General features: G+C 55.1%; 1 protein-coding gene across 1 annotated transcript; it reads left to right on the forward strand.

The window, feature by feature from the left end:
* Nucleotides 1-95: 95 nt before the first annotated feature.
* KIF9 (kinesin family member 9) lies at nucleotides 96-21,495 on the forward strand (the record flags this gene model as incomplete). Its single annotated transcript, XM_051612737.1, has 15 exons — nucleotides 96-185; nucleotides 1,370-1,517; nucleotides 3,032-3,096; nucleotides 4,635-4,712; nucleotides 6,602-6,670; nucleotides 7,461-7,565; nucleotides 9,099-9,154; nucleotides 10,167-10,257; nucleotides 11,238-11,368; nucleotides 12,969-13,151; nucleotides 14,334-14,542; nucleotides 15,421-15,600; nucleotides 18,061-18,176; nucleotides 19,766-19,870; nucleotides 21,230-21,495. Coding segments are annotated over 15 exons (1,755 nt in total), but the record flags the coding sequence as incomplete, so codon positions are not given.

Below are 21,495 nucleotides of genomic sequence, written 5' to 3' on the forward strand. Positions count from 1 at the left end.
CCTTGAGGTAAGAGCTCCAGCAGGTTTCCTAGGGACTCAGATGGCTGAGGATCTTCACTGTTGAGTCCAGCTTATGTTCTTTCCCCTCTCAGTCTCATTTCACAGGTTTCTCAGATGGCAAATGTATTAGTTCTAAAATCAACTTGATAGATCTGGCAGGATCTGAGAGGCTGAGCAAGACTAGAGTAAGTGATGGAAGAAATGTTTCAGTCTGTGGTGAAGAGTCCAGTGATCAACAGGGTGGAGGTGGAAATCTGGATTTTCCCCACAACTGAGTTCAGCCTGGGGTGAACAGGAGAGACTGGGACAAGTTGTAGGTGACATTCACACACCAGAGGATGCCCAGTTGCTCACAGCTCCTGTGTGTCATTTTGTGGCCACATGGATGTGACTCCCATCCTGCAGGTGCCTCCCAACTTGACCCAGACTCAGTTCATTTGAGTCTATCATTGCTCAGAGATCCTCTGGTTTTCCTCTTCATTCCATGAGTGACAAATGAGGGTGAATCTCCCAGTTCTGGTCATAGAGTCATGGAATTGTTCTGGTTGGGAAAGAACTTCGAGATCATCCAGTCCAACCGTTCCCCCAGCCCTGCCCAGGCCACCCCTGCCCCATGTCCCTCAGCACCATCTCCAGGGCTTGGAAACCCCTCCAGGGATGGGGACTCCCCCCCTGCCCTGGGCAGCCTGGGCCAGGCCCTGACAACCCTTGCCAGGAGGGAATTGTTCCCCAGATCCAACCTCAGCCTCCCCTGGCACAACTTGAGGCCGGTTCCTCTTGTCCCATCCCTTGTTCCTGGGGAGCAGAGCCCGACCCCCCTGGCTCCAACCTCCTCTCAGGCAGCTGCAGAGCCAGCAGGTCTCCCCTCACCTCCTTGGCTCCAGGCTGGACACCCCCAGCTCCCTCAGCTGCTCCTGCTCAGACTGGTGCTCCAGCCCCTTCCCCAGCTCCCTTGCCCTTCCCTGGACACGCTCCAGCCCCTCCATGTCCTTCTTGTCCTGAGGGGCCCAGACCTGAGCCCAGGATTCCAGATGCCACCTGCCCAGTCTCAGCAGACAAACTACTGAAGCCTGAGGGTTCAACCCTGAAAGCTCCTCAGATTCCACGTGACATTGGATATCAGTCAGAATAGAAATCACATCAGGCATGGGAGAAATCCACCATTAACCCTTTGGGGAGGAAAGCCAGTGGTTCTGGTAGACTCATGATGTAGAACAGAGGTCTCTGACAAGCTGGTTTCCAACTACAGAAACCTCTGGATGATGAATTCCTTGGCTCTGAGTTCCCTCCTCACAGCCAGGTTCTTTCCCATGGTTCAGCCAGACCCAGGTCCTGTGGCAGCTTCTTGCCTCTTGATCTTCCCTTGCAGTCTGAAGGACAGCTGCTGAAGGAAGCCACCTACATCAACAAGTCTCTGTCGTTCCTGGAGCAGATCATCATTGCTCTGGGAGACCCCAAGAGGGAACACATCCCCTTCAGGCAGAGCAAGCTCACCCACGTCCTGAAGGATGCACTAGGTAAGAGCTGGGGGGTCACTGCAGCCCCCCAGGCTTCCTGGAAATCAGCCCTGTCCCCACCAGCACCTGGAACTGATTTGTTGCTCAAAGGAGGCCTGGTTTTCCTTCTCAAATAAACCAGCAGGGACAGCACGAATGATCAGGCCAAAACCTTTGTAGCCAGAGGACAAGGGGAGATGGATTCAAACTGGAAGAGGGGAGATTGAGGCTGGACATGAGCAGGAAATTCTTCCCTGTGAGGGTGGGGAGAGCCTGGCCCAGGTTGCCCAGGGAAGCTGTGGCTGCCCCATCCCTGGCAGTGTTGAAGGGCAGGTTGGATGGGGCTTGGAGCAGCCTGGGCTGCTGGGAGGTGTCCCTGCCCATGCAGGGGTGGCACTGGACAGGCTTTAAGGTTCCCTCCCACCCAAACCAGTCTGGGGTTCTATGATTCCATGACCAAAACTGCCACCAGCCCCCTCTCAGCATGTTTCAAGCCTTTTCAGGTGCTCCTGCTTTAGCATCAGGCTAGAGATGATAAATCCAAAACAGAGGTGCATCCTGAATCCACAGGTTGGGCTTTATCCTCTGGGAACTCAGGCTGGAGACAGGGGAGGAAGAAGCAGCTGAGAACAGGCTGGAGAGATTTGTGTGGAGTGACTAGAGTCATGGGGACTGTGAGTGGTGCCTGAGGCTGGAGCTGTGGCCTTGGGGTGACCCTGAGAGATACAGAGGCTGTGTCCTTCCAGCTTTGTGGAATCCCAGCCTGGTTTGGGTTGGGAGGCACCTTAAAGCCTGTCCAGTCCCACCCCCTGCCATGGGCAGGGACACCTCCCAGCAGCCCAGGCTGCTCCAAGCCCCATCCAACCTGCCCTTCAACACTGCCAGGGATGGGGCAGCCACAGCTTCCCTGGGCAACCTGGGCCAGGCTCTCCCCACCCTCACAGCCCAGAATTTCTCCCTCACATCTCATCTCCAGCTCCCTCTCCCACCTGGAAACCCTTCCCCTGCTCCCATCCCTCCCTGCCCTTGTCCCAAGCCCCTCCCCAGCTTTCCTGGAGCCCCTTCAGGCACTGGAAGGTGCTCTCAGGTCTCCCTGGAGCCTTCTCTTCTCCAGGCTGAACACCCCAACTCTCCCAGCCTGTCTCCAGAGCAGAGCTGCTCCAGCCCTCCCACCATCTCCGGGGCCTCCTCTGGACTCTCTCCAACAGCTCCGTGTTCCCCTCTCTTAGATTCAGGCCAAGGGCTTTTAAAATCCTCAGCTCCACTTTTCCTGGTCTCAGCATTTCACACTTTTCATTCCCACCTTTTTCCTGAACTGTTGCCACAGAAGAAACACCTTTTTCCTTCATTCTTCAGTCCTCCTGTGCTCTGCTCTCCTGTGCCCATGAGAACTTCAGAGGGACAGTTGCACCCTGGCTGTGTGCTTGGTTGCTTCTTTAGTCACCACATTCAAAACATCTAAACAAGGAAAAAACCAACAGGAGAAAACACCCCGGGTTATATTCTTAGTCTGTTTGGTTTTGATTTTTCCCCAGGAGGAACCTGCAATACTGTCCTGGTGGCAAATATCTGTGGGGAAGCTGAGCATGTGGAAGAGACTGTAAGTTGATTTCCGCAGAATTCAGGTCTTGTTCCTCCTCCTGCTGCATTTGGCCATAGCTGGGGGTTTGGGGAAGAGTCTCTGGAGGGTGATGGTAGGAATCCCAGAGGAACATCCTGCCCAGTTCCTCACAAAAATTGGAGAGCTCATCTTATTTCTAAGGCTCAGAAAACAGAGTTCATAGAATCATAGAATGGTGAAGGTTGGAAGGGACCTTAAAGACCATCAGGTTCCAACCCCCCTGCATGGGCAGGGACACCTCCCACCAGCCCAGGCTGCTCCAAGCCCCATCCAACCTGCCCTTCAACACTGCCAGGGATGGGGCAGCCACAGCTTCCCTGGGCAACCTGGGCCAGGCTCTCCCCACCCTCACAGCCCAGAATTTCTCCCTCACATCTCAGCTCCAGCTCCCTCTGCCAGCTGGAAACCCTTCCCCCTGCTCCCATCCCTCCCTGCCCTTGTCCCAAGCCCCTCCCCAGCTTTCCTGGAGCCCCTTCAGGCCCTGGAAGGTGCTCTCAGGTCTCCCTGGAGCCTTCTCTTCTCCAGGCTGAACACCCCAGCTCTCCCAGCCTGTCTCCAGAGCAGAGCTGCTCCAGCCCTCCCATCATCTCTGTGGCCTCCTCTGGCCCCTCTCCAAAAGGCTCATGTCTCTCCTGTGCTGGGGGCTCCAGAGCTGGACATTGTGCTCCAGGTGGGGTCTCACCAGAGGGGATCTCTCCCTAATCTGCTTTGTGATCCAAAGAGAGTGGTAACTGGCCTGGGGAGGGGGGGGGAAGAGAGCTTGGAATTGAGCAGCTGAGCCCTGAGAACATTGGCTCATATCATTTATACTTGTTGGTCCAGCTCTGTGAAGGTGTTTGGTGGCACATCACGGGATGGGGTGGATGGAATGGCACCAGTTTGTGTCAGAGCTGAGCTGGGTTTCAGCTGGGCCAGGAATCAGGTGAAACCTCCCACCAGTGAGGCTGTTAACCTGTGAAATGATGAAATTGGTGGAAAGTCTCACTGGGTGAACTGGGTCAGTGTAACCATGTCTGTGACAGGGGAGCACTTTGCTCCTTGCCAAGGAAGTTTTATAAAGAAAAGAAACCAACCAACCAAGCAAAACCAAATAGATGTCATGGAGTTCTCTTCAAGCAGAGTTGGTTTTATCATCTCTTGAGGAAAGAGCTGCTATGGTTTGCATCAAGAGGGGGATTTTCAGGCTGCAGGGGCTTGCTCTGAATTACCTCAACTGCAGGAACGAAGCTCAGGGGCCACTGGTGTGTGGTTTGGAGTTTTTAGGCTGTGTTGTTTTGGTCAGAAGTGGGAATGGGTGGTGAGCTCATGGCTCTGCTACACCAGGAGCTGCCCACAGGCAGGAGAGACACAGCCATGAAAAACAGACTCCTGGGATGAGAAACCCTTTGCTGCTCCTTGCAGTTAAAGGACTCTTGTGTTTCTGTGCTCTGGGGTCTGAGGTGACTGAGTAGGAACCATGATGAAGATGTCACCCTCACCAGTGTCTCCTTCAGTTACTGAAACCCCATGTTTTTCAGTTGTCTTCTCTTCGTTTTGCTACCAGAATGAAAGGGATCAACTCAGAGCCAGTCACCAGGGAGAGCTACAGCCAAGAGGTGCGTGGGGAAGGGGGATGGAGAAGGGAGGTTCTCAGGGTCATTAATACAGGGGCCTTCCAGGGCCTGAAGAGGCTCCAGGAAAGCTGGGGAGGGACTTTTTACAGGGGCTTGTAGTGAGAGGACAAGGTGGGATGGATTAAAACTGGCAGAGGGAGCTGGAGATGAGATATTGAGAAGAAATTCTGTGCTGTGAGGGTGGGGAGAGCCTGGCCCAGGTTGCCCAGGGAAGCTGTGGCTGCCCCATCCCTGGCAGTGTTGAAGGGCAGGTTGGATGGGGCTTGGAGCAGCCTGGGCTGGTGGGAGGTGTCCCTGCCCATGCAGGGGGTTGGATCTGGATGATCTTGAAGGTCCCTTCCGACCCAAACCAGTCTGGGATTCTACATTTAGGATAATGACCTTAAAGACCAGTGGGAAATTCAGCAGTGTCATGAATCACCACTCATCAGCCAGGCTGAATGAATTCAGGTAGATGGTACCACGGGTTAGTATCAGAGTTTCCTCCAGCAGCTGCCAGAAGAAGCTGGGCAAAGTCTTTTCCTCTTCAGCCCCTTTCATTTTTGTTGAGATGTGGGGAGTGGGGAGGAGCAGCCAAAATAGTGGTGCTGAAGGACCTTTGCTTTGATGCCCAACTTCCAACCAGCTCAGTGTCCAGTTCTCCCTGAATCCCGAGGAGATTTGTGCACCCACCTGTCTGCACACACATTATCAATAGTGAGTGCTGGAAGATACTCCATGTTATGGAGAAATTCCATCAAATGCACCTCAGGAGACTCCCTCCTCTACTGAAGGTACTGTCAGGACCTCTGCTGAGTTCAGCGAGGCTCAGGTTGGATGGGGTTCTGAGCAACCTGGTCTAGTGGGAGGTGTCCCTGCTTGTGCAGAGGGGTTGGAACAAGATGATCTTTAAGGTCCCTTCCAACCCAAACCATTCTATGACCTGCATCCTTCCTGGCTTTCAAAATCACATCACCCAGAACTTGGTGGCCCCTGCAGAAACAGGTCAGGAAAGTATCACATGAAATCAGGTGGCCCTTGTTCTGGTGGCTTGGGCTGGCTCTGCACCCAGGACACAAGAGGATTTGCCCTGCTGGGAGCCAACCTGTCCTCCCAGCCCAGAGGACCAATGGCCTCTTGGGGGGCATCAAGAAGAGTGTGGCCAGCAGGTCAGGGAGGTTCTCCTTCCCCTCTGCTCTGCCCTGGTGGGGACACATCTGGAGAACTGGGTCCAGTTCTGGGTTCCCTAGTTCAAGAAGGACAAGGAGCTACTGGAGAGAGTCCAGCACAGGGCACTGAGATGCTGAGGGGGCTGGAGCATCTGCCTGTGAGGAAAGGCTGGGAGAGCTGGGGCTGTTCAGCTGGAGAGGAGGAGACTGAGGGGGGATCTCATCAATGCTTACAAATATCTCCAGGGGGTGTCAGGAGGGTGGGCCAGACTCTGCTCAGGGGTGTCCAGTGACAGGACAAGGGGCAATGGGCACAAGCTGGAGCACAGGAGGTTCAACCTGAGCATGAGAAAGTACTTCTTGACTGTGAGGGTGACAGAGCCCTGGGACAGGCTGCTCAGAGAGGTTGTGGAGTCTCCATCCCTGGAGACATTCCAAGCCCACCTGGATGTTCCTGTGGGATTTGCTGGAGGTGACCCTGCTCTGGCAGGGGGCTGGACTGGATGATCTCCAGAGGTCCCTGCCAACCCCACCACTCTGGGGCTGTGAATGTAACCAAAGGCCACACGATTTCCAGCCTCACGACCTCCTGCTGCAAACCTGGCAGCAAACCCTGGGGGAGCTGCTGCAGCTGCCAGGGGCTCCAGCAGCCACCTCAGGGCTGCTCCTCGGCAGGTTTCTTCTCCAGTAACATTTGATCATTTGCTTTTCTTTCCCTGCTAGGGGACAGTGAAGGCCATGGAGAGGGAGATTGTTCTGCTGAAGCAGGAGCTGGCTGTGCATGACAGCTTGGTGAGGAACAGGCTGCACCTTCGATGGGACCTTGTTGAGGCTTTCTCCTGATCTTTGCTTTGCAGTCAACTCAGTGTCCAGTGGGATTGCATTCTTCTTCCTGCTTCCAGCTCTGTCTTTGGGGGTTGAGGCAAAGCTCTGCAGCTCCTGTGCTGAGGTTGGGTTGTAGCTTCAGTCCCCAAGCACTGGATGCTTTTCCAGACTCTTGGCTGTTTCTGGTTTGATTGAACTGTGAGGGGAAATGTGTTGTGTTCAGGGTGCTTCCAAATCCTGTGTCCTGTTGATATCCAGCCTGGAGCCAAGGAGGCTGAGGGGAGACCTGCTGGCTCTGCAGCTGCCTGAGAGGAGGTTGGAGCCAGGGGGGTCGGGCTCTGCTCCCCAGGAACAAGGGATGGGACAAGAGGAACCGGCCTCAAGTTGTGCCAGGGGAGGTTGAGGTTGGATCTGGGGAACAATTCCCTCCTGGCAAGGGTTGTCAGGGCCTGGCCCAGGCTGCCCAGGGCAGGGGGGGAGTCCCCATCCCTGGAGGGGTTTCCAAGCCCTGGAGATGGTGCTGAGGGACCTGGGGCAGGGGTGGCCTGGGCAGGGCTGGGGGAACGGGTGGACTCCATGATCTTGAAGGTCTTTTCCAACCCAAACAATTCCTTGATTCTCTGACTCAGATACTGAGAAGTCACAACCAGAAATCAAAGATGGATCTCCCCTGGGCTTTGTTGGTGTTTCTCCAGCCTAGAACTTGCTGCCCTTTTCCTCATTCACTGCCACTGAGCTGCTCCCCTTCTTTCTCCAGGCCAATCGCTCCTGGGTGACCCACACCCCCCTGCCTGCCCCCCAGGTTGCAGAGATCAGGTCTCAAGTGCAGAAATACCTAGATGGAGACATTGATGAGATTGATGTAAGTAGCTCCCTGGTGGAGAAGGACTTAAATACCAATCCCCTCCCATTTTACTCCAAGACAGGAGCAATGAAAATGTGTTTGACCTCAAAAGCACCAGAGAATTGTATTTTTTTTCAGATTCTTTGACTTTTTTGGGGGTGTTATGGACTGTCTCCTTGTTTTCTTTCCATAGTTGCTTTTTTGGAAGCTCAAGGGAACTTCTCCTCAGTCTTGAAGCCCTTTGAATTCTTTCCTTTGGAACTTCTTTAAGAATTGGTACCAACATTTTGGCCCTGCCAGTGTCCAGCTGAACCTTGGCAAGGTGTCCTGCCAGAACATGTCCAGTCTTTTAGAGCCAGGCTCCTCAGGGTGGGGTTTCTCCACTGGGAAGTCCCCCTTGACTGCACAATGATTGGGAAAAGGAAGAGCACCAGTCCTGTGTATGCAGATAATCCTGGGGAAGGGGACACAGGAAAACAAAGCAAATGGATGAAATGGTCCTGAAATGGACATTTGGAGTCACTGGGAGGTTATGTTGGGCTGTGAACAGCAGCTTCTGTGCCAGCAGTGGGGAAGGTGCTGGGTGGATGTTTTCCAAAGAGTGGGATAACCCTCTAGTTTAAACCAAACACTGGAGACACTCCCTCTCATCTCACCTGCCCTCCAAGGCCCTGTTTGCTCCCTCTGACAGGCAGGACTGGAGTGGAAAAAGGGCTTATGGGGAGGGGTCTTGTACCTGGGCTGCCCCATGGGATGTAGGGCTGGACCATGGGACAGGGCTGGAGCAGCTCTGCTCTGGAGCCAGGCTGGGAGAGCTGGGGTGTTCAGCCTGGAGAAGAGAAGGCTCCAGGGAGACCTGAGAGCACCTTCCAGTGCCTGAAGGGGCTCCAGGAAAGCTGGGGAGGGGCTTGGGACAAGGGCAGGGAGGGATGGGAGCAGGGGGAAGGGTTTCCAGCTGGCAGAGGGAGCTGGAGCTGAGATGTGAGGGAGAAATTCTGGGCTGTGAGGGTGGGGAGAGCCTGGCCCAGGTTGCCCAGGGAAGCTGTGGCTGCCCCATCCCTGGCAGTGTTGAAGGGCAGGTTGGATGGGGCTTGGAGCAGCCTGGGCTGCTGGGAGGTGTCCCTGCCCATGCAGGGGTGGGACTGGATGGGCTTTGAGGTCCCTTCCCACCCAAACCATCCAGGGATTCTCTGATTCTAAGATGATGTGGGTGGGTGTGGAGAAGGGTGGTGAAAAGAGAAGGAGCATCATAATCCCCGGGGTCAGTAGGTGTCATTGAAGTAATTTAAATATTACTGTCAATAATTCATTCTCTTGCTGGCTGTGAGCTCCATGGGGTGTTTCCTCACTCCTTGAACATCTCCTCAGGGTGAGCAAGGTCTCCACCTCCAGCCTGACTCCTGAGGGCAGGATAGAGGTAACTCTTCTGGAGTGTGGATGCCCAGCAGATGAAAAGTAGAGCCCTGAGGGTCTGGAGGACTTCAACCAGTACAGCTGAGCACAGAGCAGAAAAGCTGACCTGTACCATCACTGTGTCCATGTTTCCCTCAGATTCTGAGCGTCAGGCAAGTCCAGGAGGTGTTCAAGCAGTTCAAGCTGATCGCAAGGTAAGATCTCCCAGGCTGGTCATTCCACAAGGAGGTTTGGAAATTCCACCAAGCTTTAGTGCTATCAAATACAATTTGCTGTCAAGCTTGTGTCTGGAGAAGGAGAGGATCCAGGGAGACCTTAGAGACACCAACACAGGAAGGTCATGGAGCTGTTGGAGTGAGTCCAGAGGAGCCACGGAGATGATGGGAGGGCTGGAGCTGGAGACACCTAGAGGGACACCTCCCAGCAGCCCAGGCTGCTCCAAGCCCCATCCAACCTGCCCTTCAACACTGCCAGGGATGGGGCAGCCACAGCTTCCCTGGGCAACCTGGGCCAGGCTCTCCCCACCCTCACAGCCCAGAATTTCTCCCTCACATCTCAGCTCCAGCTCCCTCTGCCAGCTGGAAACCCTTCCCCCTGCTCCCATCCCTCCCTGCCCTTGTCCCAAGCCCCTCCCCAGCTTTCCTGGAGCCCCTTCAGGCACTGGAAGGTGCTCTAAGGTCTCCCTGGAGCCTTCTCTTCTCCAGGCTGAACACCCCAGCTCTCCCAGCCTGGCTCCAGAGCAGAGCTGCTCCAGCCCTGGATCATCTTCTATCACTCAGCTGGAGAATCACTAGATTAAATAAGGTGATGGAGCTGAACAGAGGTGATATGATTTGATTTGGACCACCAAAAGGTCTGCTGAGTATTAAAATAGCCATCAAAACCATTCCACATCTAAGAGGACATCACAGAAAAAGGAAGGAAAAGTGGGAAAAGGCTACAAAGGTTTTGTGGAAGAAACTTGAGCAGCCTGGGCTGGTGGGAGGTGTCCCTGCCCACGCAGGGGGTTGGAACAAGATGATCTTTAAGGTCCCTTCCAACCCAAACCACTCTGTGTTAATTGAAGGAGCAAGGTGGGGCGTTGGGGCAGGAGATCACAGGGGAAATAAGAGTTTGCTTTGGAGATCTGACCCTGGCAGATAGGAGAGGGTTTGACACGTGGCACAGTCCTGCAGCAGCAGGGTAAGGGGCTGTTTTCTCCCCCAGCCAACAGGAGCATGAAGCGGAGGCCAGATTCCGGAGCCAGTACATTCTGATAGACAGAAATGACTTTGTTGCTGTTGCTGCTCTTCAGCAGGTAATCCTGGTGCTCCAGCCCAGCCCACAACCCAGCTCAGAACTGGCTCCTGTGCTGCCAAACCTGGAATTGCCTCCAGTTCCCAACCTTTCATATCTGGAGCTCAGGAATGTTCCCGGGATGAGGGTGTCACTGGTTCCAGTGGCAGCTGTAGCAGCAGAGGGTTGGGCTCATGATCCTGGACAGCATCATCTGTGGAATGGAAATGAAAATAGGAATTAGAAGGTGACCTGGTGTAGAAGGCAGGATCAGGTCACCTGCCTCTGCTGAGATCCTTCTTCTAATCCTGGAGCAAAGTGACTGTGGCAGATGCAAACCACACGTTCAGACCTGGCCTCTATAATTCACCATCTCTTTTTCATCACTTATTTCCAGCCCTGAAATATTTTCCTCTCTCGAGTGGCTCTTCCCTTGCCTTGCTTTTACTCAGTGCAGTGGTTAAATAATCATGATTTGCTGGGCAGAGTCACATCCTTGTCCTGGGGTTCAGCTGAAGGTTCTTGGAATGATTTGGGAAGAGAGGCAGGAGGGAAAAGGCCACGTGTTTGTGTCCCAGGGAAGCACGTGGTCTCTTAACAGGCCTGTTCAAGGCTTTATGTAAAGAAGCAGAAAACAGATTTAAGCAGATTTTAGCACTGATTGGCCCCTCTTTGTAATAGTTCAGGCAATATGAAAAGGGGATGAAGAGACATAAATCTCTTCCGTATCTTCACAACATGAAGACTTCCAAGGATGCTTTTGTTTCTGGAACACGAGACCCAAGTTATTCAGCACCTGAATCTGAGGGTGGTTTTGGCCCCATTTTAGTTTTCACTTCATTCCTGTACGTGTGTTTCCTTGGAATACTTGGCAGTGACCAGGGATTTCCAGATGACAGGATGGAGCAGCTGCTGGGAAGGGCTGGGTAGCTTTCATCATCCAGACACCCACAGATAGATCTAGTGCTTCCAGGTCTATGTTTTACTTCTCCCTATTTCCAGGCTGGTGTGGTTGATATGGAGGGTCACTTGTTGGAAGAAGAGGATGAAGAGGATTTGGGGAGTTCATCTTCTGTTTATTCATTCAGACAAAGTGAGAAGAAGAAGTCCAGGAGAGGCAGTGAGATGTCCAGGTGAGTTTGGCAGCCTGGGAGCTGGGATAAGGTGTCCCTGCAGTGACTGGTTCTGGTCAAGCCCACGGGGGAAGGCAGAGGTGAAGGTCCATTCATGAGTGTGTGGAAGTTTGGTGTTTCCTCAAGGAAGACATTCCAGCATAGCACTGGAAGGGTTTGTGGTGGCCTTATGGTCACCAGCAGCACCAGCAGGAGGATGGCAGGGGAATGGGTGTGACTGGTGGATCTCACCCATAGAATCCCAGGCTGGTTTGGGTGGGAAGGGACTGTCCCTGCTGCCACGACCCAGGCTGAGAGAAGATGAAACAGGAGCCAAAATGACATCCTGGTTTGGAAAGACCTACAGCTGGAAAGGGGGAAATGGCAGTTCCAAGTTTGATGGAGCATTTCCCAGCAAACAGACCAAGCTTAGTGCAAAATGGGGAGAAACCACCTTCATGGCCAGATTAGGAGAGAAGAGGCACAGTGTATTTCTGAAGTATTTCTGAATAGCAGGTGTTGCTGAAGTTCCTAAAAAAACCCAGGTTGAAGAGGAGGGAACAGAGGATCCATTTGGATTTGACAGTGATAAAGAATCTGTTCCTGTGTCTTCAAAGAATGTGTCACAGGCCAAAGGCTCCTCTCAGCTGCAACCTGGTGAAGCTGCTCAGTCTGAGGACTTTGCTTGATGAAACTCAGCAAGGGCAAGTGCAGGGTCTGGCAGCTGGGACAGAACCCCCCGTGTGCCGGGACAGGCTGGGCTGCTGGAGGGCAGGGGAGCAGAAAGGGACCTGGGGGTCCTGGGGCACAGCAGGGTGACCATGACCAGCCATGTGCCCTTGTGGCCAAGAAGGCCAATGGATCCTGGGGTGGGTTAGAAAGGGGGTGGTTGGTAGGTCAAGGGAGGTTCTCCTCCCCCTCTGTTCTGCCTTGGTGAGGCCACTTCTGGAATGTTGTGTCCAGTTCTGGGCCCCTCAGTTCAGGAAGGACAGGGAAGTGCTTGAAAGAGCCCAGGGCAGAGCCACAGAGATGCTGGAGGGAGTGGAACATCTCCCTGATGAGGAAAGGCTGAGGGAGCTGGGGCTCTTGAGCTTGGAGGAGGCTGAGGGGCGACCTCACCCATGGTTACAGACACGTTCAGGGCAGTGTCAGGAGGGCAGAGCCAGGCTTTGTTCAGTGATGTCCAGGGACAGGACAAGGGGCAATGGGTGCAAACTGGAGCACAGGAGGTTCCACGTGAATATCAGAAAAACCTTTTTGCTGTGAGAGTGCCAGAGCCCTGGGACAGGCTGCCCAGAGAGGCTGTGGAGTCTCCTTCCCTGGAGACATTCAAACCCCCCTGGATCCTGTGTGATGTGCTCTGGGTGACCCTGCTCTGGCAGGGGGGTTGGACTGGATGATCTCCAAAGGTCCCTTCCAGCCCCTAAGATTCTGTGATCTTCAAGATCCAACCTAAATGGTTCTATGACTCTATGATCTCACTCCGTGTGAGCAGACACTTCACTGCAAGGTCCCACTGCTGGTTTGTGGGTGAGCAAGGCCAGCACCCCAGCGTGCCTTGGGTCCAGGTTCTCATGAGGAACATACTAATTACTCTGCCTCATCTTTTTCCCCCTGTCAGGAAGACAGGAACCAGGAACTCTGCTTTAGGGAGAGAGATGGCTGGTCTGCTACCATCAAAAAGTCAGCTAGAAATTTCCACCAATGATCTGGATGAAGAAGAGGAAACAGAGAACAAGGACACAGAAGATCCTGATGAAGAGGTCTCCACTCCAGCTCCTGTGGAGCTTCCCCAGAGGCCTAGGTGAGCTTTCCCTCTGAGGGAGTGTATCCCATTGCCAGAGGGTGGTTGACACCAGAGCGATTGCCTTGTGGTCCCTGAGAACAACCACCTGCTTCAGAGTCAGAGATCTTCATTGCTTGGGTGCAGAAACATGTGGTAGGACAGCAGGGGTTGTGTGGACACCCTGTGTACCCAAGCACGTTGGTGGTGGTCACCTCCTCCATCTGCTTTGGGCTCTGTCCTGATCAGTTGCTCTGTGAAGTGTCATCCCTGAAGATTGCAGCACTCTCCACTCTTTGGTTAGTGGTAGAAGTGCAGAGAGACCTCATGGCACAGAGCCAGGGAACCAGTTCAGTTGGGAAAGAGCTTTAGGATCATGGAGTCCACCCATTCCCCCAGCCCTGCCCAGGCCACCCCTGCCCCATGTCCCTCAGCACCATCTCCAGGGCTTGGAAACCCCTCCAGGGATGGGGACTCCCCCCTGCCCTGGGCAGCCTGGGCCAGGGCCTGACAACCCTTTCCAGGAGGGAATTGTTCCCCAGATCCAACCTCAGCCTCCCCTGGCACAACTTGAGGCCGGTTCCTCTTGTCCCATCCCTTGTTCCTGGGGAGCAGAGCCCGACCCCCCTGGCTCCAACCTCCTCTCAGGCAGCTGCAGAGCCAGCAGGTCTCCCCTCACCTCCTTGGCTCCAGGCTGGACACCCCCAGCTCCCTCAGCTGCTCCTGCTCAGACTGGTGCTCCAGCCCCTTCCCCAGCTCCCTTGCCCTTCCCTGGACACGCTCCAGCCCCTCCATGTCCTTCTTGTCCTGAGGGGCCCAGCCCTGACCCCAGGATTCCAGGTGCCCCCTCCCCAGGGCCCAGCACATGGGGACAGTCACTGTCTTAGTCCTTCTGGCCACAGGTCCGTGGGTTGGACCCCATGATCTTAAAGATCTTTTCCAACCACAGTGATGTGAGGATCTCCTGGGGATCTAGTTTCTATGTAAATGACTCCTTCTTCTGGAGTTCTGGGGGCACGTGGCTGTGAAGGTTGGTGCAGAGATGGTGCCAGGGTGAAGCCAGCACAGGCTGATCCTCAAAGGACCCATTGCATGTCCACCCATGAACCCCAGCTGTGGCCACTGCCACGTTCTGTGTCACTCTGAGGGCAGAACAAAGTGACCTTCCCTCTGTCTGTGGCTTTTCTTCAACTTCTCTCCCAGGTCCCCCCCGCCCGAGCCAGCGGCGTTCGAGCTGTTCAAGGAGGAGTGTGGAAGGGAGATGAACCAGATCTTCAAAGAGAACAAAAGCATCCTCCAGGCCAGGAAGAAGACAAGCAGTGAAGTAGTGCAGAAGATCAATTTCATCAAGAGCGAGATGGAGAGCACCAAAAAGGCCCTGGAGGCTCATAAGCAGGAACGGCTGCAAAATGGTAACTGGCTGGGGTGGGGACTGGCCAGTGAGAACCTGGCAGGAGAGGAGCTGCTGGTCTCAAAGCATCATCCCAGACTGGTTTGGGTGGGAAGGAACCTAAAAGCCCATCCAGTCCCACCCCTGCACGGGCAGGGACACCTCCCAGCAGCCCAGGCTGCTCCAAGCCCCATCCAACCTGCCCTTCAACACTGCCAGGGATGGGGCAGCCACAGCTTCCCTGGGCAACCTGGGCCAGGCTCTCCCCACCCTCACAGCCCAGAATTTCTCCCTCACATCTCATCTGCAGCTCCCTCTGCCAGCTGGAAACCCTTCCCCCTGCTCCCATCCCTCCCTGCCCTTGTCCCAAGCCCCTCCCCAGCTTTCCTGGAGCCGTTGCTTCTTTGGAGGCTTTGGCTCTTTATGATGCCACCTACCAACTTAGTGGTTTATTGTGGATGCTGGAAACCACTGGAATAAACTGATTTGAGGGAAACCAAGAAGAAAAGATGTTCATCAGAAGGAAGTGATGGCTTCACTATCCCCAAAGAACTGGCCACTCCTTTGCCTCAAAACCCTTATGGTTTTCCAGGGAGTTTTTCAGCAGAAGCCATCAAAGCCCTAGGAGATACCCTCATTCTGTGGACCCTGGTCCCTCCTCTTCATCTCCACATGTCCCCACTCAGGGATGGACTGAAGTCTGGGCAGGTTCAAGAGTTCAGCAGAGTTTTCTGCCCCACTCCAACCTTGTGTTTGTAGAGAGGGCGTCAAAGGAAATGTCAGTTGTGTGGTTAACCTCAGTACAACTGGGTAACTACCATGTGGTTTGAGGTATAATGACTGTTTTCTGTCCCTCTCTACCCTCATGACAAACCTTCCTTTGCTTTTCTTACCCTCCAGGAGAGCATGTTGATGAGAAGGGCCAGATCATTGCTGATGAGGAGGGGTTTGTACTCACCACAAAGCTGAAGGACCTGAAGGAAGAGTACAGGTCTGGTTGTGCTGAGCTGCAGGAGCTGAAGGCAGAGATCCAGAACTTGCAGGGGGTGGTGGATCAGAGCAGGAAAAGACTCATCTCAGGTACTTCCTCACCAGGGCAGGCTCTGAGCAGCCTCTGGTTGAGCTGGGGTGGTTGACAGCAGCTCAGGCCTGAAGCACCTCAGGCATGTTGCTTACATGGCCCTGTCATCCCCTGGTGGCATTTTTCTTGTTGCCTTCCAGGTGAGGCTTTCATGGATGGCTGAGGGTTTGGGGGATTGGGTTTTTTGGACATAACACTGAATTCCTGCAGATTGACTCTCTCAGATCATGACGTGGTGCTGCTTGGTCTCACCAGCAGGTGCAGTTCTGTGGGTAAAAGCCTTTCATGGTGAAGCTGACAACAATGCACCCAGTGATGGCCTTGGTTGGGATCATAGAACAATGGGATTGTTTGGGATGGAAACCCCTCCAGGGATGGGGACTCCCCCCCTGCCCTGGGCAGCCTGGGCCAGGCCCTGACAACCCTTGCCAGGAGGGAATTGTTCCCCAGATCCAACCTCAACCTCCCCTGGCACAACTTGAGGCCGGTTCCTCTTGTCCCATCCCTTGTTCCTGGGGAGCAGAGCCCGACCCCCCTGGCTCCAACCTCCTCTCAGGCAGCTGCAGAGCCAGCAGGTCTCCCCTCAGCCTCCTTGGCTCCAGGCTGGACACCCCCAGCTCCCTCAGCTGCTCCTGCTCAGACTGGTGCTCCAGCCCCTTCCCCAGCTCCCTTGCCCTTCCCTGGACACGCTCCAGCCCCTCCATGTCCTTGGGGTGAGGACAAGGGTTCTCGCCCTTCATTTCATTTAATGGAGGTGGTGGTTAAGGACCTGCACTGGGGCAGGGCTTATGCTGTGGGTGGTCTCCTCTGTACCACTGAACCATCCCTCAGGTTCCAGTGTGGCAGCCCAGGCTCCTTGGCAAGAAGCAGGATTTGGTTATTTGGGTGTGTTCTTCACCAGCACCACCCTCGGGGTGATGAGTCACAGCAGGTTCAGGGGCATCTGGACAAATCTGTGGTGCAGGCTGCTCAGTCTGAGTCTGTGGTCACAGGAGCACCATCCTGCTGCATCCCTGGATTTGTCCTGTGTGATGGAGCTGTTGGAGAGAGTCCAGAGGAGGCCCTGGAGATGCTGGGAGGGCTGGAGCAGCTCTGCTCTGGAGCCAGGCTGGGAGAGCTGGGGTGTTCAGCCTGGAGAGGAAAAGGCTCCAGGGAGACCTGAGAGCACCTTCCAGTGCCTGAAGGGGCTCCAGGAAAGCTGGGGAGGGGCTTGGGACAAGGGCAGGGAGGGATGGGAGCAGGGGGAAGGGTTTCCAGCTGGCAGAGGGAGCTGGAGCTGAGATGTGAGGGAGAAATTCTGGGCTGTGAGGGTGGGGAGAGCCTGGCCCAGGTTGCCCAGGGAAGCTGTGGCTGCCCCATCCCTGGCAGTGTTGAAGGGCAGGTTGGATGGGGCTTGGAGCAGCCTGGGCTGCTGGGAGGTGTCCCTGCCCATGCAGAGGGGTGGGAGTGGGTGACCTTGAAGGTCCCTTCCCCCTCAAACCATCTCATGATCCTATGGAGGCAGCAGGGATGTAATTCCCAGAGTCCCAAACGCTGGGATTCTCTGCACATGGAAACACTCCATTTTCTTCAGACTCTGGGGAGCACAACTTGTGTCCCTGGGCCATCCCAAGCTGGGAGCAGTGCAGGGGTGGTTCCAGGGGACAGCCACGGCCAAACTGTGTAGAACCTTTGCCTCTGGTCTCCGTTGGATCCGGGTTGGGCATCTCTTTGGGGGCTCCAGATGTTGCTGCTGGTTGCACCCCCCAGGCAGGGACTCACTGTGTCCTCCCGGGCCGGGATGTCCCCTCGGAGCCGAAGGGGCTGCAAAGCCCAGGGTGTTGCATCATGTCCCCAGTGTCCAGCGAGGACATTTCACCCCGTTTATCCCTCATGGATCACGGAGCTGGAAAGCAGCTCCATCCCCGAGGTTCCCCCCCGGGTTTCACAACCCTCCCCAGCACCCGGGACTCTCCCTGGGGAGCATGCCCGGCAGGCAGCTGGGACACCCTGCGGATGCATACAGACAGGACTCACCTGCTGTGTGTTATCGCTGCTTATTATGGGATGGAAAGCCACCCTCCTGCGTTTCCCGAGCCTTTGGAATGGAAATCTGACCCCCCCCATGTGCGGACCCTCTGCCTGTGGCTCGTTCCCGCGGGGGGGCTCCGCGTGCCCGGGCTGTGCAGGCACTGCCACCTCCTGGCCATGCCCCGGGGACTGGCCCCAGGGCCAGCACCGTGTCCCTGCCACCCTGCAGGCAGCAGCCTGGTCCCAAGCATGGCCAGTGCCAGCTGATGGGGCCCTGTCCTCCTGAACCAACCTTGCCAGTTTGCAACTCAGGAGCTTGGAGTTCTGAGGTCACCTCGGAGAGTCTTTAAGGGCAGTGAGGTCCTGCCTGATCCACAGGCAGGGAGCCAGAAACAACCCAGCCTTGTCTCTTTGATCATCACTGTTTTACTGTCCTCTTTGCTCTGCAGAGTTTGAGATCTGGTACAGGGAGTCCTTCCTCATCCCCGAGGATGTGCAGGAAGCTCTGAAGCCTGGTGGCAACATCAGACCTGGAATGATTCCTATCAACAGAGTCATGTGCCTGGTGAGTTTGTCCTGCCAGCTCTGCCCATTCTCCTTGGTAGCCACTCGTGGGATGGCAGTGAGGACACAGGTGGGAGGAGGAGGCCATGGCAGCTCTGTCCCTTTCTCCAAGCAGAGTGGTTGGCTTTGAGATGTCACCTACTGTGCTGCAGAGGGCAACTATCTGGGGATATATCTTGCTTTCACATGAGCTTTACCATTAGGAGGCTGAACCAGGACAGAGTGCTGGAAGTACCTGGTCCTCTCCTGACTATCAGCACTCAGGAAGCTGCCCAGAGCTGCCAGGGGGACTTGGGAGCTTGGTTTCCACTCTGGTGTTTGCAGCTGAACTAGTTCTGTGCTGTGGCAACTGGTGCTCAGCCAGCCCTCTGTTCAGAAACCACCACTTTGGGGCACCTGGCAGCTTTTCTCATTCCTGACAAAGGACATTTCTCTCCAGCTTCTCATTTACCAGACTTCTCCTTTGCCACATTCTCCTCTGAAGTCATCCCAGGCCTTGGTTGTCCTCGTGAAACCTTCCCAGACTCCAAACCTTCATCCTGTTTGGTGGGAAGGTGGTGGCAGTGCTTCTGCTCTGCCACCATGGCAAGGAGGGACATCCCACCCTGGCTGTGAGGGAGAATCAGCCCTTGGTAGCTAAAGAACACAGAGTGCCCAGGTGGCCAAGAAGGCCAGTGTCAGCACTGGGGTGGCCAGCAGGAGCAGGGCAGGGATGGTGCCCCTGGGCTGGACCACAGGGCAGCTGTGGCTGCCCCATCCCTGGCAGTGTTGAAGGGCAGGTTGGATGGGGCTTGGAGCAGCCTGGGCTGCTGGGAGGTGTCCCTGCCCATGGCAGGGGGGTTGAGACTGGATGAGCTTTAAGGTCCCTTCCCACCCAAACCATCCTATCATTCCATGATCTTTCTCTGAAGGCTTCTTCCCTGCTGAGCACCCTTTGCCCTGCTCCAGACTAGCTCTGTGTTGCCAACCCATTGCTCCAGGGTCTGCATCTTTTCCTCTTGGCTTGATCCAGCTTGGCCACTTCCCTTTTATCACACCAGAATTTACTGTCACCTTCTCCAGGCTACACATGAGCCTCCCCAGAAGGTGACATAAGAATCTCCTGGAGTTTTCCTCAAGCATGAAACCATTATACACAAGCTGATGTCCTAAAAAACCCTCCTACCATTCAACCTGTGTTCCTCTTCAGTGTGTTCACACCTGCCAGAGGGTTCCCTGGAGAAGTGTGGGCATGGACATCAGCCTGGTGGGCTCATGAAGGACCACACTGAAGCTCAGACCTCCTTCAAGCTGTGTCATTATCTTCCAGGGGCAGGGAGAGTGTGTCCTGTGGGCAGTTATGGGCAGGACACAACCATGAGAGGACAGCTGAGGGGACTCAGTTTGGGGCCTTACACTTCCAGATGGATTTTGCCCAAAGTCCTGCCCAAATCTGGTCACCTAGGATGTGGGAAGGGGGGACCTCTCATTTCTGAAGCTCCAAAGAGATTGTTGGGTCAATGCACAATGCACCCATGGGATTGGTTGGAACACCTCTGCCTGCAGAGGTGTGTTTCTCACCTGGAGTGGGGTCTGTCTTTCTACTGGCAGGAGGAAGATGATCAGGAGAGGTATGAGAGGCTGCAGGAGACCACCCTGCCTGATGGCCCAGCTTCTGCCTCCTTCTACAGGGCGAAAATGAAGACAGATCAAAAGGTGCCCTCAGCTGGTTTGGCTCTGCAGGACAACTTAGAAACCTTCTTGGTCTCTGGATGATGGAAAGACCTCATCCCCTGCTGCTCTTCTGAACACCAAGCTCAGCACTTCTCAGTTCTAGTTCCTTCCTGGCAAGGGGGTCACCATAAGATAGTGCTGAGGTCCTCAGCTCAGCAGGAGTGAAAGAAGATGGGGAGTTTATGAGGAACAGGGCTGCTCAGCTGTGGAAATGAACACTGGGGGGCTCCAGGAAAGATGGGGAGGGACTTTGGGCAAAGCCAAGGAGGGATGGGATGAGGGGAAAGGGAATAAAACTGGAAGAGGGGAGATTTAGGTTAGAGATCAGGAAGCAATTCTGTGCTGTGAGGGTGGGGAGAGCCTGGCCCAGTTTGCCCAGGGAAGCTGTGGCTGCCCCATCCCTGGCAGTGTTGAAGGGCAGGTTGGATGGGGCTTGGAGCAGCCTGGGCTGGTGGGAGGTGTCCCTGCCCATGGCAGGGGTTGGGACTGGAGGGTCTTTATGATCCCTTCCCACTCAACCCAGGCTGGGATTCTATGATTGTTAAGGAAAATATCTCAAAATCAGACATTCAGTTCTTGGGAGGAGAATTTCCCTGGGCTTCTTGTGCTCCCCTGTGAGCCTGCTGGGATCTGCCACCAGCAGAGCAGTGCTGGACCACCCAGTGCTGGGCCCTGGGGAGGGGGCACCTGGAATCCTGGGCTCAGGGCTGGGCCCCTCAGGACAAGAAGGACGTGGAGGGGCTGGAGCGTGTCCAGGGAAGGGCAAGGGAGCTGGGGAAGGGGCTGGAGCAGCAGTCTGAGCAGGAGCAGCTGAGGGAGCTGGGGGTGTCCAGCCTGGAGCCAAGGAGGCTGAGGGGAGACCTGCTGGCTCTGCAGCTGCCTGAGAGGAGGTTGGAGCCAGGGGGGTCGGGCTCTGCTCCCCAGGAACAAGGGATGGGACAAGAGGAACCGGCCTCAAGTTGTGCCAGGGGAGGTTGAGGTTGGATCTGGGGAACAATTCCTTCCTGGAAAGGGTTGTCAGGCCCTGGCCCAGGGTGCCCAGGGCAGGGGGGGAGTCCCCATCCCTGGAGGGGTTTCCAAGCCCTGGAGATGGTGCTGAGGGACATGGGGCAGGGGTGGCCTGGGCAGGGCTGGGGGAAGGGTTGGACTGAATGATCTAAAGGTCTTTTCTAACCCAAAGAAATCTGTGTTTCTGTGGGTCACATTTGGGCAGGTTTTTCCTTGGGAAGGTTGGGAAGGTCTGTGTTGTTTTTTTTTTCAGGGAAAAAGCTTTTGCAGGTGACAATTCTGCTCTGCAAACCGAGCTCACCTTAACCATCCTTTCTGGTTCTCTGTTGCCAGCGCATGTTCAGCAGAGCCACGTCCTCCCTCAAGCAAATGCACAAGAAGCCCGGGCTCCTCACACCTGCTGGGAAGAAGAATAAAAGTGCCCTTTCTGCAGGTCACATATCAGGTGTGAGCTCAGTCTGAACCAGCCTTCAATCCACAGCGTCACCTCAGCACGTGCCACGTGTTCCTGTCTGCAAGAGTTGTCAAAAATAAACAGCTGGGAATAAACAGCTGGAATCAGAGAATCCTAGGAGGGTTTGGGTGGGAAGGGACCTTAG

The sequence above is a fragment of the Apus apus genome, chromosome 2 (genome assembly GCF_020740795.1).
Source record: "Apus apus isolate bApuApu2 chromosome 2, bApuApu2.pri.cur, whole genome shotgun sequence".
In the NCBI taxonomy this organism is placed as follows: domain Eukaryota; kingdom Metazoa; phylum Chordata; class Aves; order Apodiformes; family Apodidae; genus Apus; species Apus apus.